This window comes from Schistocerca gregaria, chromosome 2 (assembly GCF_023897955.1).
Source record: "Schistocerca gregaria isolate iqSchGreg1 chromosome 2, iqSchGreg1.2, whole genome shotgun sequence".
Classification (NCBI taxonomy): Eukaryota; Metazoa; Arthropoda; class Insecta; order Orthoptera; family Acrididae; genus Schistocerca; species Schistocerca gregaria.
The window spans coordinates 777,018,658-777,038,621 of NC_064921.1; the positions used below are offsets into that span (position 1 = coordinate 777,018,658).

Below are 19,964 nucleotides of genomic sequence, written 5' to 3' on the forward strand. Positions count from 1 at the left end.
CACCAAAAATGGACAACGGTCACTCTATAAATGAAGAATGTTTTCATCTGACAAGCATGTAATTCTGTTCCCACCTGTGCCATCTTGTCAAAGACCTTCCTAATCTTTGACATCAGTATGACACTAACAGGGAGCGGGAGCAGTCGTTTATTGTTTTTTAGTGTGGTTTTAAAATTTGTGACAAAATTAGTGATCCCACAAAGTGTGAGGCTAGTAGTATAAAACAGATTCTGACTTCAAAAAAAGCCTGACCTGTCAAAATGTACAGACAGATGAGCAAAGTTTGTAGAAACGTGATGAGTGAAGCTTCAATTTAGAGGATGGTGTACCATGTTTTATAGCAGACAAAAGTATATTCATGGTGACGCATGATAGAGGTTTGAGGAAAAAATTCAACAGACTAGATATTTCGCTATTGATGGACTCAGCTTGTGCTTTCATGAAATTTCATGATTGCTTGTCAAATTGTTGGTTGTGATTTGGGCTATAAAACAGTGTGTGCCAGGTGGGTTCCTTGACTTTTGACAGATGAACACAAAAAATGATGAACAGGAATTGCACTGACCTTTCTCATTTGGCATTACAATGATAGTGAACAGTTTTTGAACCACATTGTTTAGCTGACAATATCTGATTTTCACGTAAAAGTCCATAAAGGAAGCAAAAGTCAACGGAATGATCCCCAACAAAATCAAGAAAAGCCAAACAAATTGTGAGCAGCAGAAAGGTTATGGCCACAGTGTTCTTCGGTAAAAGTATACCCTAGTTATTGACTTTTTGCCTAGAGGAGAGACTGTAAGTACAGCAGCCTACTGCAGCCCCTTCATTGACTGCACTGTGCCTTCAAAACAAATGACATAGATTGTTGTCCAGCGACATTGTGCTTCTCTACAGTAATGATTGCCCACATTATGCTGCTTTGAAGGAGGATTCACATTGGCATTTTATGTGGGAAGTTTTTGAAGATCTTCCTTTGCCTTGGAACCCGGAGTTACCTCCAAATTGAAGTCTGTCTGTCTTTCTTTCTAACTGAATGAGGATATTAGTTACTATTCAACAAGTACAGCGCTACAAAAGATCTTTAAATTTGAATGATGACTAAATAGAAAAATAGCTAATGTGTCGAAATTTCTCGTAAAAACATTTTCTTACATTATCTGGAGTCAGTATGTCTGGACAAACAAATGTTCTTTACTTTTAGAAAGACCCTCATGTTAGTCAACTCAGGGGCTGCTGAGAACCAGCAGTGGTTGTAAAAAACTGGTATTGTCTACTGAATCTTCCTTCAGTTATTTTGCAAGAGATTGAAGTTATATTCAGTGAGCTCCTAAGGAAACATACACATTAGTTTGCCCATTTCCTATGAGGAGATAGCTTTGCGATACTGGGGGCTGCAGTTTCGTGGTTTCCATTGGAACCATGTGTATTTTAGAAACTCCAATCACAGCCAATTATTATGTGGCTTACTGAGATTCACAAGCTTGTCCTAAGGTACAGATGATATTCTGTAACAATTATGTAATTTCTGAGATGGCAGTGTGATGCGCAGTGGTCGATCTGTTTGGGAAAAGCTTAATGAACATTTGGCTAAACTTCAGCATCTTTCCAGTCCCTTCTGCCCTCCAACTTGACTGTTATTGACAATGACTATTAATCCTCAGAAATCAAATCAAATTTTCTCCACCCTTTACATGGATACAAACAGCTTCTGCACAATGTTACAATTGGTAAAGAATTCTACCACAAAGGACTCATCTGTTTTATGCATCTATTTGACAACTGATCATTTCTAAAAACCATTATGTATTAATCAATTCTGTTGTCTTCCTTTCTTTCTTTATTTTCCAACAAAGTCATTAGACACAAAGCACAAGTTCAGACTGGACAGTTATGGGGGAGGAAATCAATCATACTCTTTTCAAAAGAACCATCCAGATGTTCACTTAAAGATATTTAGGAGAACTATTAAAAACTTAAACCTCGATACCCACACAAAGATTTCAACAGCGCCTCTCCTGAATGCGAGTCCAGCACCTTTATGTTATCTTGCTCAATACAACTCTCTCTCTCTCTCTCTCTCTCTCTCTCTCTCTCTCTCTCTCTCTGTGTGTGTGTGTGTGTGTGTGTGTGTGTGTGTGTGTGTGTGTGTGTGTGTTTGTTTTCATTATAGTATTGTCACAACTGTTGGGATTAAGGCCTCATTTGTGGTAGCTAATGTTAAAATGACTACTTATTCAAACTTGTCTGACCAATGGAAAATCCAGGATGGAATAATGACCATATTATGGAAAGGATATATTGCTACTCACCATGTACTGAAGACATTGAGTCATAGACAGGCACAGCGAAAAGACTGCCAAACAAGTGAGCTTTCAGCCAAAAGGTCTTCTTCTAAAGTGGACAGTGGTTGTGTGTATGAGAGTTGTGCTTGTGTGAACTGGGTGTTTTGCTACTTTAGAAGAAGGCCTTTTGGGCAAAAGTTCACTTGTTTAGCAGTCTTTTTGTTGTGCCTGTCTGTGACTCAACATCTCTGCCATATGTTGAGTCGCAATCTGCCTTTTCGTTATATTGTCATTATTCTAACTTGCTTCTTATATTATATAAGTTGACTCTTAAACATGTAGAATGGATTCTTTTACAATCACAATATTTTGCAGCCGTTGTGAAATCTGTGATTGCTACACGGGACCATTAATTTTCCTTTCTTTACCGATTGCCTAACAAATCAATTATATAACAAGAAATTACTGCACACAGAAATTCTAGCTATAAAGGAGATTAATATTTCAATAACTTTATTGCGGCCTTGAGTATTGGAAGTATACATGATATCAAAGAAAGAATTCCATAATTTGAGAGGTGGTAGTATGGACCAAAACAAGACAAAATGTCCAGTAAACATGGACTCTAAAGTGCTTTCTTTAAGAGCTATGAATACTTATACGTCTCCTCTATTGCAAGCTCTTCACTGCGATAACTACTTACAAAATATATGCTCTCCACTTACTTATAACTGAGAATATGGTTTAACTTAACAACACTAAATGTCTAACAGCTGTAATCTCTTTGATTTTCCAAGCAATTTGTTGTTCTCTCATTTGTATCTGGTGTTCCGCTTGTGGTCTGCATCTTCTCAACACAATACTACAATGTTGTAACTTGAAGTCTTCACCAGATGTTCCCTAGTACAGAACACCAGATGGCGGTCTCCACCACAAGAGGCATGCTGCAGTGGGAGTGGACATAATATGGAAATCCAGCAGCAACGTGAGATTACAGGGAATGCGCCTTGTGGGCGTCGACTGAATATGGAACACCAGAAGACTGACACCACTACAACAGAAAGCCTCACTGGGTGTGGACAGCATAGTGAGTACCTACAGCAGCACAAGACCAGGGAATGCACCTCATGGCCGCCGACCAAGTATGGAACACCAGGAGGCAGCCACCACAATTGGAGACAGCTGCAGTGGACTTAGACGGAATAGAAAAGATCTGGAGCAGCGTGGAAATGCACCTGGTGGGTGCGTACTCAATATGGAACACTAGGAGACAGAACCACTGCAAGAGATAGCCATAGTGGCACAGATGTGGGAATGCCTACAGTGGTGCAAGACTGCAGAAAACGCGCCTCGCAGGTATGGCCTGATTACGGAACACCATGATTCAGCCACTGTGACAAGAGGCTGCCACAGTGGATGTGAACAAAAAGGAAACACCTGCAATGGTGTGGAAGCATACCTCACGTGCATGGACTGAAGAGGGAATGCCCCATCCAGAGCAGACAGCAGACGTAACTCCAGGCACTGCCCAGGAGTAAAGATTGGACCCAGTCAACCGTGCAGACTGTCTCAGGAAAAATCTATGAAAATTTTGAGTTACAACATTGAAATACCATGTTAAGATGAGGCAGACAACTGGCAGAACGTGAGACCTCAATGAGATGAGAACACCAACAGATGCTAACTGCATGCTGTATTCATGGACAGTAACAGAGGAATGTGTCCTCATTTGTGTACGGTGTTTATTTATTTATTTCTGCTCTGTTGCTCCAGTAAACAGAAGAATTGCATGGATTGGAGTGAGTCCTTTTTTTTAATTAAAAATTAAAATATTGTAACCATACTTGTGGACAGTAGCTAAATATGCTAATAATTACAAATTGTAACATAACATGCATACAGAAAAACATATGCCAATAGTTGCAGTCTTCGGCATTTACTGCAGTGGGACTGAAGTATAAAATAATTAAATCGTAAATTACAGTTATTCCACATTATAAGTTTTAGAATTGTTAAAAAGTACATTATTAAGCTAAGCATAAAAATTTCAGTGATAAGGTAGGCTATAGTATTCATCTACAAAATTGTAATAATAAATATTACATATACTAGTGTTTAATACATTAACTGTACTTGGTGTGCGTTTTGATCAATGCATTTTAATTTACGTCCTCCTGAACTTTTTGAGACCTATGAAACTGATTGTAGTGGCTTTTTTAAGCATTCAAAGTTAGTCCATTGCAACTTGTGAGAGTTCAGTCAAAGTGTGTGTTACAAATAAACTACACATCTTTGTAGTAGTCATCGAACTCCCGACTAGGTGAAATTTTCTTAAATCATGATTCAATACTAGTATCTATTAAATCAGTATTCCAACAACTTGGGGCTACAATCTGAATTTATTGTGCATTGCCTATATGTCAGACAAGAGATTAGTCATTAGCTTCTGTCTTTATGTGCGGCTGACAATCTGTTCAGACTCTGACATTCAACCACCTGAACAAAATGTTTTTCGTTATAGCTTGACATATAAATGAACATGCACACAGACACACACAACTGTTTACGCGTGTTGATTTATACATCAAGTTAGTATGGGATTTTCATATTAGTCAAATAGTTTTTTAATTGAAATTCTTAGCAATAAAATAGCGGAAAAGCCTGTACCCTCTCAAACTGAACCATTTTTGGATATCAGAGAAAACATTATTGGCAGTTGTTGAAAGATCGTTGTCTGGTGTTTCAGCTGCAAAGATAGTAAAGAAAGAGAGTAATAAGAAAGAGCAAAGGGCCCAATAAAGAATCTTGCAACAGCCCTTTATTTACTGTTCCCCAGTGAGGTGAAGTTATTGTATCACCTCCATGATTAAATGATACCCTCTGTTTTCTATCAGTTAGGTACAATCTAAGACATATCTGCACTGCATCACTTAAGCCATAAGGAGGATTTCATGGTTCACACAGTCGAAAGCTTTATTATATCCCAATATATTATCTGATGCCTGTCTATTGTTAAGTGCTTCTAAAAGATTTTTGGTAAAGGAAAATATAGGGTCATCAGTTGATAGGCCTCTTTGAAAACTGAAATGACAATGACTAAGTGCCTTTTTGATGTTCAGGTCTTCAACAATTCTCCCATGCATCAATTTCTCCAGAATTTTTGAGAAAAATGTTAAAAGGGAGATAGAGTAGTAGTTTGAAGCAGCCCCCTTTCTTGAATAGTGGTTTCACTATGGCCTACTTCAGTCTGTCTGGAACAATACCTTGTAGAAGGGAATCATTAAATAGATGATGAAGTATTACACAAATAGCACTATCATGATGTGTAAGTACCCTTGTGGCAATGTTATCAAAGCCAGATGTATTTTTATTTTGCGTTTTTGTGATGATCCTTTTGACCTCACTGACTGTGAAAGGGGCCATGTGCATTTGTCTTATTTTGCACAATCCTGTTCCTTTCACAAGGTTCATAGTGTCTTTGACTGAGCTCTTATAGCCTGTATTCTGAGCAATTGTTAGAAACTGAATGTTAAAGACACTTGCAACAGCATCAGTTTCTTTAACCATATTGACACCATGTCTTATTTCTGTGTTGGATTCTCTTTCACGTTTCTTTTCCAGCTCCCTTCTAAGAACACCGCATATGGTTTTCATTTTGTCTATTTCATATTTAATGAATATGGTTTTGTAGCACATTATGATTCTTTTCCAAATTTAACAATATGACCTATAGTGCCGTTTTATTTGTGTATGATGCACTGGTGACAGTGGTCCCTCTAGGCATGTAATTATTGCTCCAAAATGATGCCTTTTTTGTCCCAAGAGAGAGTCAGCATAACCTTCCCTGCTGATGGTTCTGTTCGAAACTTCTTAGGTTTTGGTGATGAGGAATGGCGCCATTCCTTGCTCGCTCTCTTCGTTTCCAGTTGGTGAAAGTGAACCCAGGTTTCATCCCCAGTAACAATTCTTGCAAGGAAGCCATCACCTTCTCGTTCAAAGTGCCAAAGAAGTTCTTCACAAGCATCAACACATCATTCTCTCATTTCAGGAGTCAGCTGCCATGGCACCCATCTTGCAGACACTTTGTGAAACTGGAGCACATCATGCACAATGTGGTGTGCTGACCCATGAGTGTGCTGACCCATGACTAATCTGTAAACATGCTGCAATATCATTCAGTGTCACTTGGTGGTTTTCCTTCATTATGGCTTCAACTGCTGCAATGTTCTCTGGAGTCACAACTCGTTGCGCCTGTCCTGGACGAGGACCATCTTCCACTGAAGTCACACCATTTGTGAACTTTCTACTCCGTTCGTAGACTTGCTGCTGTGACAAATATGGATCACCGTACTGAACCTTCATTCTTCGATGAATTTTACTAGGTTTCACACCTTCACTACACAAAAACCGAATAACAGAATGCTGTTCTACCTTGGTGCAAGTCACAAGTGGGGCGGCCATCTTTATACTGATACTGCGACGGTATGTGTTCACCTGCACTATGCTGATACCTACAGGCCATTCTGCATGCTGTTTGTAGCACACGTACCAACTTACAGGATAATCGCGTGAAACTTCGATTTGTTATTAGAAATTTAAGGTTTTCATTTGACTCGCCCTCGTACATAACTTATTCTTATTGTTGGTCTGTAATGGGAAAGAGATTATGGTAGTAGAGATACATTTCACAGTAGTGAAGAGAAACCAGCACTCATAACTCTTACGGTAAACATTTTAGTGCCCATGTTTACTGGACATGTTTGTCTTGTTTTGGTCCATACTAGTGCCTCACAAAATAAATAACACTCTTTTTAATATCTTGCATACACCAAACATGTAAGGAGGTAAAGGCAAATAATAAAAATGTAGTATGCAATAACCACAAAAAAGGGAGAGAGGGTTAGTTTATATATCTGTGTGTACACATTCTGAAGATACATACAAATACACTGGCAGAGCAAATCCCATGGTTATAATGTAGTGAAATTTTTGTAACTTTTTGTTCTCCTCATTGCCTCTAAGAATAATTGTCATAATGCCTTCAACAGAAACAGCTGTTAAGATAACACTGCAAAAGAGGAATCTCTTCTCTGCTCACCAAAGATGTGGAAAAAAGTGTTGGTACTTTTTGTTGAAATGGCATGAAAAGAAATAGAATCTGAATTTATAGACTGGTGATGACAACATACAAGTATAAGCTATGTGTTAATCATTAGTACTAAGTATTTAAATTGTAAAGATGCTCCACTATGCTGAATAAACATTCTTCTACCCCTACAGTATCAAAATTTCTTATGTCTATCTCTCAAAACATACAAGAATAAACTCTAGTACACGCAATAACTTTAAAGTTACATTTGGTCTGTATTCTTTTCACGACTTCTGTAAAGAAAAAAATTGTTACAGGCACAGAGCTATCAACATCTATGTGCGTTCCTATTGCGATCTGTGGCTGCAGGATGAGAATGTTGGCCAGGAGATAATGATTGAAGATCTGACTGTAAGTAACTACTGGTTATAATTATCAGTGGAGTAGCTTTTACTGCACATTTTCTTTAATTTAAACTGTTGTGTCTTTCTGGATATACTAATTCACTTTTGTAAATTATTTTTTAACACATAACAGTAACTGCACTTAAAGTGTTAATTTGCTTAGGTCAGATGTGCCCTCGAGGCTGCAATATGGTAACATAGTTGCTTCTCACAGACCACAGAAGTATTATCGTGACAGAGGAATTATTTTTTTAGACAACATAGTTGTATGGAGAAAACAGTGATTGGTTTACTTATAATCAATTATTCAAAATGACAGTCACCATCGCATTATTTATTTTGCCGCCAACTGGTTTCAACCCGCGATGGGGTCATCTTCAGGGTAGTTTACACCATTTGGTCGCTCGCTGGAGTCGTCACCCTGCCCATGCACAGGCAGGGTGACGACTCCATGCCCTGAAGGTGACCCCATCGCGGGTTGAAACAGGTTGGCGGCAAAATAAATAATGCGATTGTGACTGTTATTTTGAATAATTGATTAGAGGAATTGTCTCTTACTACCACAGTGATTATTGTGTAAAGTAACACTATTTCTACTGTAGGCTTTCTCAGCACACTGTCAAATGGGGTGATTTCTGACCGTTTTGAGGTTATTTGCACCATAGCTTGTATTGGTCATTTTGATTACGTTGTTTGTAATGGAAGTGTATGACAAATAATATATCCTAAAAACAGAAAGTTTGTGTGTACGTATACTTGCCTGAGACAGATAAATGAAGTTACATAATGCAATGGAACACCTACAGCCATTCTTAAGATGTTACTTATTATATGGCTACCAGTTTTGTTGCTTCAGTACACCATCTTCAGGCTTTAACTGACCTAGAGGGGGTTAACTCAAATCATATACTTGATTCCATCAGTGCCAATATTATGAGAGTTAACCCCAGTGTCAGTTAAAGCTTGAAGATGGTGTACTGAAGCACTGGTTGACATATAATAAATAACATCATAAGGACAGCCGTAGGTGTTCTATTTTGTTACATAATTGAATAACGAAGTCCCTCAAACCCCCAGGAGGCTGTACATACAAAACTTGATAAATGAAGTGTCTGAAATCACCCCATGGTTGTGGTGATTTTGGACACAAGTGTTTTTTAAATCCCTGTCTGCAGTTACAAAGTATATGGGAGTATTTCAGACATAAATTGATGTTTTCTTTTAAAATTCTTCTTTATTCCTATTTGATTTTAGTGACATTTAACACATTTCAAGGATGTTCATAAAAACGAAAAGTGATAAAAGTTGAAATAACAAATTTTACTTATTTGAAGGTTTTATATATTCAAGGGTGGATCTTATTTTCTATAGATTAAATTGCAAATTTTTGAAGGTATAAATCAAAATATTAAAAACAGAAACAAAACAAAGACATTATACTAAACAATCAAAATCAGTTCACTTACTCAATATTAAGCATTAAGTTTCAAACATTGGCCGTAAAGTTACGATGGCCTTAGAGTCAAAGCACATCTTTTCTAAAAAAAATGTCCCTCTCTTCTCGACTGGTGTAGTACGTACTCATAGAACTTGTTCTTTTTGTATTGTGTCTTCAGCAAGGACATTGGGAAACAAAAATATGAGGAAAATTTGATAATCTTTTATTTTGTCCATCACAGTTCCATGAAAATATAATTTATTGCTGCAGTTGTTATGAGACATTCAGGTATAACAGTTGACAAATAGGCTGTCTTATCAATGAGAGTATTTGTTGCTCACAGTTTGACTTGTGCAAAGCTATTCACACCTTTTGGCACCAAGTTGTAAAACTAGTTATGATTAATAACAAGGTGTGAGGTTTGAAAATGGACGGGTCAGCCTACAACAAGTAACCACTGCAGCAATAAGTTGTATATTCTTACAACTGAGATGGACAAAATAAAAATTTATCAAGTTTTCCTCAATATTATACAGTTGCAGACCTACCATCCTGAAGCTGCATGCCTCAGATCACCAAACACAAATACGTTTCTACTGTTGCTGTGTGGGTGCAAGAATTTCACACATGCTTCCCTTGCACCAACATTTGTTGCCATTCCAACATACTGCCTCATATGCTCCTTGTTTCAAGATATGTATTTATAATCAGCAGCAAAACTCTGTTGGATGAAGGGTTATTTTCACTTTCTCTACTGCTCAAAGCACTATCACATGTTCCCATACTGTTTTCATTATCCTGGAAGTCATGGCCCATCATTGTCTTCCCAAGAGGAATGTCTGCTTTGTGGTAGCAGGAACTACCAGATTTAGTTGGAGGATAACAAACTTTGTTGAGCATTTCTTCGAAACTGGAAGTCCATGCCTCTGTGTTGCTTTGCCAGCCTTCCTCATTTCTGTAATACATGACCTGGATCAAATGGGATTAGGACTACAGCCCAAAATTCACTCATTATGTTTTCAGTAAATCTGCTGAAATCTTAGTCAGTGTTTGCTTCAGAAGAGATGGAAAAGTATCCTCAGGAATGTCCCGCGAGTGTAGTCCTTCCATCATTTTATCTGTCTTTCCACACTGCTTTCATTGGTCTGAAGAAGCTTACAAGAAGTAGTTGGAGGAGGTAGGTGCTGTTAGGTGGAAGGAAAATAAATGAAATATTGTTCCACTCACACTGTTTGGTAATGTGTAAGGAAATGTGACTGAGGAAGTTGTCCCCAATCATCACTATTGGTCCATTTTGCTTCTTCAAGTTGAGGAAAGCAGTTGTAAAGAACCAGTCTTCAAATATCGGCAGATCAAACCATCAAGTTTTATTCCTATTACAAGGGATTCCCCATGGGTGACCTTCCTGTCACTTGTGCCACAAATACTCAGATGTAAAAAAGGACACATTATGGTGGAAGCAGTTTACCATCAGCACTTGTTGCCATCATTATTCAGACACTAGATTTCGTTGAATCCATCACTATTCCAGCATGCTTGGTCCCTTGTTTTGTAATTGTCTGTTGCTTGCTTGGATCATCTGACATGTTGATTTCTTCAAACTCTATGTGATCAAATGTATCTGGCCACCTGGCTGAAAATGACTTACAAGTTCATGGCGCCCTCCATCGGTAATGCTGGAATTCAGTAAGGTGTTGGCCCACCCTTAGCCTTGATGACAGCCTCCACCCTCGCAGGCATACATCCAATCAGGTGCTTGAAGGTTTCTTGGGGAATGGCAGCCCATTCTTCACAGAGCACTGCATTGTTGGTCGGTGAGGCCTGGCACGAAGTTGGCGTTCCAGAACATTTCAAAGTTGTTCTATAGGATTCAGGTCAGGACTCTGTGCAGGCCAGTTCATTACAGAGATGTTGTCATCATGTAACCACTCTGCCACAGGCTGTGCATTATGAACAGGTACTCCATCATGTTGAAAGATGCAGTCGCTATTCCCAAATTGCTCTTCAACAGTGGGAAGCAAGAATGTGCTTAAAACATCGATGTAGGCCTGTGCTGTGATAGTGCCACAAAGAACAACAAGGAGTACAAGCCCCTCCATGAAAAATGCAACCACACCATAACACCACGGCCTCCGAATTTTACTGTTGTCACTACATATTCTGACAGATGACATTCACCAGGCATTTGCCATACCCACACCCTGCCATCAGATCACCACATTGTGTACCATGATTAGTCACTCCACACAATGTTTTACTACTGTTCAATCGTCCAATGTTTACGCTCCTTACACCAAGCGAAGTGTCATTTGGCGTTTACTGCCATGATGTGTGGCTTATGAGCAGCCGCTTGACCATGAAATCCATGTTTTCTCACCTCATGCCTAACTGTCATAGTACTTGCAGTGGATCCTGATTCAATTTGGAATTCCTGTGTGATGGTCTGGATAGATGTCTGCACATTACGACCCTCTTCAACTGTTGGCGGCCTTTGTTAGTCCGCAGAGAAAGTCAGCCTGTACGCTTTTGTGCTTTATGTGTCCCTTCACATTTCCACTTCACTATCACATCAGAAACAGTGGACCTAGGGATGTTTAGAAATGTGGAAATCTTGCGTACGGATATGTGACACAAGGGACACCCAGTCACCTGACCATGTTTGAAATCTGTGAGTTCCGCAGAGTGTCCCATTCTGCTCTCTCACAATATCTGATTTACTGAGGTCGCTAATATGGAATACCTGGCAGTAGGTGGCAGCACAATGCACCTAATTGAAAAGTGTATGTTTTTGGGGGTGTTCATATACTCTTGATCACATAGTGTAGTTAATTATGTTGCTAGGTGGGAAATTTTCCAGCATTGGCTTATAATGGAGAAATATAATTTAACTGTCATGTTATTCGCTCCTGCATAAACTCTTTTGATAATTTTGCTTAGGCAAATGTGGAGCTCTTCTGAATGCTGCTTGAGGAAAAAATGTGCACATTCTTCTTGTTAGAAAATATCTTATCTTTATCAAGATAGCTTTTCACTAAAAATCATCCAGTTTAGTGAAAGGAAATCGCCAATGTGCAACCCTTAAGATACCTTGCCTCAACATTTTTTCTTCTACCTCATTTACTAGTGGTTATCCTCCCAGGTTTGTTTGTATTTCCTGTACTGTACTTTGTTGGGTCGGTCTAGGTATACCATACAAATCACACGCTTTTCTGTACGATAATTCGTGATGCTGAATTTACCAAATGTTACATGATCTACTAAGAAGAAGGAGAGCATTAAACGACATGCACTGATAAAATCATGCCACAGTGATAGTCATGTGCACACATACAAAACAATTCTGCCTCTGGATCACACACCCATTTCACACACAGGGTCACAGACAGGTATTTTACTCATAAAACTGGGCAGTAGAGAAGTTAAACAATTCTAACCCATGCTCTTCCCATCATAGAGAGCATAATGACTACATGTGTGAGATTCCATGATTTGTGTGAATTTATTTAAGTCTTCTTTATATACAGAACTTTTTTAGATTATACGTATTTCATTAACATAGATGTTAGGTTAGAGTTGCCCATTAGGTAGGGCTTATTTAATGCAATGAATGAGTTAACAGTTTGTTGTATCCTTGAAATGCAGCAATCCTTTGAGGACGCCGAACTGAAAAAGCGTGATGAACAGGAAGATGAAGGAAAACCAGATCCTCTAAATCAACTTGTGACAACCTTCTGCCGAGGAGCCATGACTGAACGAACTGGAGCTCTACAAGAAGATCCACTGTACATGTCGTATGCTGAAATCCAGTCCAAGTAAGTTTAATCTACTTAGCTAAATTTGAACTTACATCTATGAAATGTGATATTGACCTCTTTTTTCCTTATTATTCCACTGATGAAATATTTTTCTAGTGCTTTGGACTGAATAATTCAAATTTATACTCACCACATTTGTGGCCCAGTGAAAATCTTTGTCTCTGAGTCCCATTTTGAATGTATATTTTCTGTAAAATTGAGATCAGGTGTTATTGACAGTCAGATGATTGAGTTTGCAACACTTAACTATTTGCTTGGACAATATGATTTTTAATTTGCAGCTAAGTTGATTGTGCCATTTTCATTTACTGAATTCCTTAGCTACATTTTCAGTTTCACTTATTGCCAGCTTAACAGTTATTATTGTGAGAAATCCAATGGCAGTGAAGTGTGTAGCCCTTTATCAGTTACTGTAGTATTGTTTACATTTTAAAGGGAAGGCCCTAGAATCCACTAAGTGCAAGCAAGTGAGTTTCTGTCCATATTTGGATATCACTGTTGCATTATAATCACATGAAACAGAAAAACTGAGTGATTTCTTTCATCACCCAAAGTCTGTCCCTCTTAAAATAATATTCATGCCCATTCTCTTTTCATATGAAGCTGTGGAGGTGCTACTGACTTCCCATCTCGTTACGTATCTGATGTTCCACAAGAATTAAGGAGAATGTGAACACGTACAGATTAATATAAACATAAAGTTTCTAGTGGGTGATACTTGTTTATCATTTTTTGTTTCTGTACATCCAGTTTTAATGCACTAGCAGGTCTCCTCACATCCTCTTGTTATTGTTCTCATCATCTTCAACCTTTAGGCTGGTGTACTACAGCCCTCCATACTAGTTTGTCCTGTGTAAGCCTCTCCATCTCTGCATAACTACTGCAAATCTTATTCATCTTAACTTGCTTACTGTATTTGAGCCTTGGTCTTGTCACTAAAACAACTTGGGCAACATTAGAAAGCATCATCTCGAAAATTCTGTAAAACCATGTTAAAATTATAGTGTAACAATACCAGAGAAGGAAAGTTTCTACTCACCATATAGCGAAGATGCTGAGTCATGATAGTAGGCACAACAAAAAGATACACACAATTGAAGCTTTCGGCCATTAAGGCCTTTGTCAGTAGTACACACACACACACACACACGCACACACACACACACACACACACACACACATAAATGCAACTTGCACACACGTCTGCAGTCTCAGAGAACTGAGACCGCACTGCGAACAGCAGCCCCAGTGTGTGATGGTCGCCACTCCCATCATGCACTGGTGCTGCTAGTCGCAGTGTGGTCTCAGTTCTCTGAGACTGCAAACGTGTGTGCAAGTTGCATTTATGTGAGTGTTTGTGTGTGCGTGTGTGTATGTGCATCTACTAGTGACAAAGGCCTTAATGGCCGAAAGCTTTAATTGTGTGAATCTTTTTGTTGTACCTATCGTGACTCAGCATCTTCGCTATATGGTGAGTAGCAACTTTCCTTCTCTGGTATTGTTACATTCCATCCTGGATTTTCCATTGTTTAAAATTATAATGGCAGATTTTAATGCTCAAAGAGGTAAAGAGAAAAAATGTAAGAAAATGGTGGGTGGATTTCCTGTGCATATATGGAAAAACCAAAATGGCCAAAGACGTGTCAAATTGTGCAAAAATTTTAACCTCAAAATCATGTTGGCACATTTTAAAAAGAACTCTTCTAAACTAAAATCTTGGCAGGCGCTCCACATGTTTATTGGGGAATTTCAAATCGATCATGTAGTGGTTTCATCTGCTAACTACAAAGACTTTTTAAATGTCCAAGTTAGGAAAGGGGCAAATATTGATTCTGACCATTATTTAATGCAAATAAAAGTAAAACTTCAACCATGAAATCTGTTCAAAACAAAAAATGCTATCCTACAATTTGACACTGCTAAAACAACCCCACCTCTAACAAGCGAACTGGACAAAAAACAATCCAACAATAGGCAAAGTCTAAAAGAAAAGTTCATCAAAACAGCACATAATTTAATTCCACTTTGAAAGAAACAAAAACACACTTGGTGGTATATGGTTTGTGAAACAGTAGTTAAGTCTAGGTATGAGGCAATCACAAATTGGAATGGTAACAAAACTGCTATACATGCACCTTTCTAACTGTAAGAAAAGAAACATCTAAATTAATCTGACTGACTAAAATAAACTACAAAAATGCTTAACTATTAGAAATCAAAAAAGACTTCCAAAAGAACAAAGCAAGAAGCTTTTATAAAACACTCAAAACAAAACTAACTGGTTATCAACCTCAGAGTCTTTGCTTCACAAATGGAAATGGCAGTTTGGCTCTTAACAGCCAGGAAAAGTATAAGGTATTTGATAATTATTTTGAAAAACTATTGAACTGTCCAGAGCCAGCAAATAAATTTCAACCACAGCAGACTAATGACACCGACACTAACTCTAAAGAACCTGATGAAATCAATAAAACTGAACAAATTAAGAGACTTAAAAACATTGAAACATCCAGAGAACATGGCATAACAGCAGAACTACTAAAATCAGCTGGCCCTATCACTATAAAAGAGATCACTCAATTAGTAGGACATATCTGGCAAACTGTGAAAATACCTGAGGACTGGAAAACTGCTCTAATCCATCCATTGCATAAAAAAAAGGTGATAGAACGGATATTAATAATTATTGAGGAATCTCTCTTCTCCCAGTCACATACAAAATTTTCCCACAGTATCTCTTGGTCGAGCCCATGAACAGTTAGAACCTACAATTGGTGAATTACCAAGCAGACCTTAGATAAAATAGATCCTTTCCGGAACAAATTCTTAATTTAAAACTAATCATTAGGCTTAATTCTAGTAACAATATTTCATGTACGTTTGTGGATTTTAAAAAGACCATATATGACACAGTTGATCGTGAATCTTCTATTCCTAATTTTAAAGGAACAAGGGCTATATAATAAAACTCTAACATTGATTAAGGAAATGTTAACCAAGACTAGTTCTAAAATTAAATTTGTGGTAGAAATTTCTGAACCATTTGATGTAAAGACTGGTGTTAGACAGGGAGATGGACTCTCCCCTTTACTGTTTAACCGTGTTTTGGAAAAGGTAATAACAGAATAGTGAGAGCAAAAGTCAAGTTAAAATATAGAACAAACAATCAAGCTAGGTATAAGTAATATTAAAGTAGACTGCCTCACCTTTGCAGATAATCTGGAAATTTTCACTAGGGATATCACCACAGCTCAAAAACAAATTGAAATTCTTAAAGAAGTTGTGGAAAAAATAGGACTACAAATATCATTCAAAAAACTGAATATATGACATGCAACAAAGAAGCACTAAAGTTTCTGAATGTGAAATGTGGAAAAATAAAAATGGTTTCTCAATTTAAATACTTGGAGGAAATCATAAAGGAAAATGGTGTGGAAAAAGTGCAAACAAAGTTCACTGTTAAAAAATGGCAACTGCATTCAAATTAGCAGAAAATATTTATAATAAAAAACCGAAGTATTATGGCACTGTAATCAAACCTGAATGTCTTTATGGAGCAGATACTTTAATTGTAAGTAGAAAGAGAGATATTGATGAAATTCAAAAGAAAGAAACAAAGATTATTAGGAAAATGTTAGGCCCCAAAATTACTGATGGACAATCTTATAGGCTGAGAAGTTATAAGGAAAGAGAATACACGGACAGACATGGAGACATGTGAAAACACAGACTTAAATTTTAGGGGAACATTAAAAGAATGACATCCACTAGGTATACAAAAAAAAAATAGTAGAATTCTATGAAAACAGAAGTAAGGTCAAAACTGGGCCAATTAAATGGATGGCTGCAATTAGGGAGGGTCTCAAAGTACCCAGTATAACTCAGGCAGACATTACAGATAGAAAAACATTCAGACAAAAGATATTTGATTGGAAAGTTGGTCAGAGGCAAATTAGAAAACAGACTGGAGCACCGTGGTCTGATGAAAGTAAGAGACTTAATTCTGAAAGGATGAAACAAATTTGGACACAAAGGAAGGCCACTCATCAAAAGTTACATTGATTGATTGTAACTCGTGTGGTCCTGTTGGGCCCATACGTGAATAATATTGAAACTCATTGTATGCAGTTCAGAACTTGTAAGAGATTTCCCACCAGTATATTCCTAAATGTGATGACAAGCAAGTAGTAGAAGTTGACAGCATGAAATTCTTGGCACAGTAGCTTGACAATAAATTCATCTGGGAGGAGCATACCACAGAACTGTCAAAGGTCCTAAACAAATCTCTGTTTGCAATGTGAATGTTATCAGTCATATAGGTATAAAAATGAAAAAAGCTGGTGTACTCTGCTTACTTTCAATCTGTAATATCCAATGGGACTATTTTGGGCGCAACAATCCAAGCTAATGTTTTCTGTGTGCAAAATGTGTAATAAAAATTATTTCTAGTGTGAACTCAAGAACGTCCTGCAGTGGCCTGTTTAATGAATCAGTGGTACTACATATTTATTCGATAATGAAATTTGTCATTAAAAATATATCTGTTTTCCAAACCAACAGCTCAGTTCATGGTAACAATACAATAAATAAGAATAATCTTGACAAAAATTTAAAGTCACTTGCTTTGGTCCAGAGAGGTACCCATTATGCAAGAACACACATATTCAATAACTTGCAAGCAACCATAAAATTTATCTACAAATAAAGGTCAGTTGAAGAGGAGCGTAAGGAATTTATTAGTGGTGTACTCCTCCTGCTCCATGAATGAATTACTTAGAAGAACCAGCTGATGTGTATATTTTTGATAACATCTGATAATGCTAGTATTAATAAAATTTGACTTCTGTACAAATATAGTGCAGTAATGTGATCATTGTAAGTAAGTGTCGTACACTCCTGGAAATTGAAATAAGAACACCGTGAATTCATTGTCCCAGGAAGGGGAAACTTTATTGGCACATTCCTGGGGTCAGATACATCACAAGATCACACTGACAGAACCACAGGCACATAGACACAGGCAACAGAGGATGCACAATGTTGGCACTAGTACAGTGTATATCCACCTTTCGCAGTAATGCAGGCTGCTATTCTCCCATGGAGACGATCGTAGAGATGCTGGATGTAGTCCTGTGGAACAGCTTGCCATGCCATTTCCACCTGGCGCCTCAGTTGGACCATCGTTTGTGCTGGATGTGCAGACCGCGTGAGACGACGCTTCATCCAGTCCCAAACATTCTCAATGGGGGACAGATCCGGAGATCTTGCTGGCCAGGGTAGTTGACTTACGCCTTCTAGAGCACGTTGGGTGGCACGGGATACATGCAGACGTGCATTGTCCTGTTGGAACAGCAAGTTCCCTTGCCGGTCTAGGAATGGTACAACGATGGGTTCAATGACGGTTTGGATGTACCGTGCACTATTCAGTGTCCCCTCGACGATCACCAGAGGTGTACGGCCAGTGTAGGAGATCGCTCCCCACACCATGATGCCGGGTGTTGGCCCTGTGTGCCTCGGTCGTATGCAGTCCTGATTGTGGCGCTCACCTGCACGGTGCCAAACACGCATACGACCATCATTGGCACCAAGGCAGAAGCGACTCTCATCGCTGAAGACGACACGTCTCCATTCGTCCCTCCATTCACGCCTGTCGCGACACCACTGGAGGCGGGCTGCACGATGTTGGGGCGTGAGCGGAAGACGGCCTAACGGTGTGTGGGACCGTAGCCCAGCTTCATGGAGACGGTTGCGAATGGTCCTCGCCGATACCCCAGGAGCAACAGTGTCCCTAATTTGCTGGGAAGTGGCGGTGCGCTCCCCTACGGCACTGCGTAGGATCCTACGGTCTTGGCGTGCATCCGTGCATCCTGCGGTCCGGTCCCAGGTCGACGGGCATGTGCACCTTCCGCCGACCACTGGTGACAACATCGATGTACTGTGGAGACCTCACGCCCCACGTGTTGAGCAAATCGGCGGTACGTCCACCCGGCCTCCCGCATGCCCACTATACGCCCTCGCTCAAAGTCCGTCAACTGCACATACGGTTCACGCCCACGCTGTCGCGGCCTGCTACCAGTGTTAAAGATTGCGATGGAGCTCCGTATGCCACGGCAAACTGGCTGACACTGACGGCAGCGGTGCACAAATGCTGCGCAGCTAGCGCCATTCGATGGCCAACACCGCGGTTCCTGGTGTGTCCGCTGTGCCATGCGTGTGATCATTGCTTGTACAGCCCTCTCGCAGTGTCCGGAGCAAGTATGGTGGGTCTGACACACCGGTGTCAATGTGTTCTTTTTTCTATTTCCAGGGGTGTATAATGATATTTCTAGACTGATGGGGAAAAAATTGCAACACCTAGAAGGAGTTGTGTGACACAAATGAAAGTTGTGTAAGCATGTTTCTACATCTGAAAGATGATGTCCATTCAATTTTCACACCAGTCACACAAGAGTGGCGCTAATTGTGCCACTATGAGGATGCAGATCAGGTGTTCCATAAATACATGTTGTAACTGTCATGAGCATTAGCTACCTTTGAGATTGGATGTGCTGAGTCAATGTTAGTCAAGAATGTCTTTAAGGTGACAAAGGTGCCATTGTCAACACCGCACTGAGTTTGAACGAGGTCGTGTAATAGAGCTACAAGAAGCTGAATGTTCCTTCTCTGATATTGTAGAAAGACTTGGCAGGAATGTAGCTACTGCACATGATTGCTGGCAGCAGTGGTAGTGAGAATGCATGCTCACAAGAAAACAGAGCTCTGGATGGCCACATGGCACTACCGAGAGGGAAGACCATCGTGTTCAGTGTCTAGCTCTGGCATATTTTACTGCATCTGCAGCAGAAGTTGGAGCAGTAGTTGGCACCACAGTGATGCAAAGAACTGTTATAAATTGGTTACTTCAGGGACAGCTCTGAGCCAGATGTGATGTAGTGT

General features: G+C 39.2%; 1 protein-coding gene across 9 annotated transcripts in view; it reads left to right on the forward strand.

The window, feature by feature from the left end:
* LOC126335019 (ryanodine receptor) overlaps positions 1-19,964 on the forward strand; it is a 691,249-nt gene that overhangs the window by 560,053 nt on the left and 111,232 nt on the right. For all 9 annotated transcript variants that reach the window (XM_049997852.1, XM_049997851.1, XM_049997850.1 and 6 more), the window contains 2 exons: positions 7,689-7,782; positions 12,856-13,025. In XM_049997852.1, the coding sequence (XP_049853809.1) occupies positions 7,689-7,782; positions 12,856-13,025 (264 nt within the window). The remainder of the gene's footprint in view (positions 1-7,688; positions 7,783-12,855; positions 13,026-19,964) is intronic.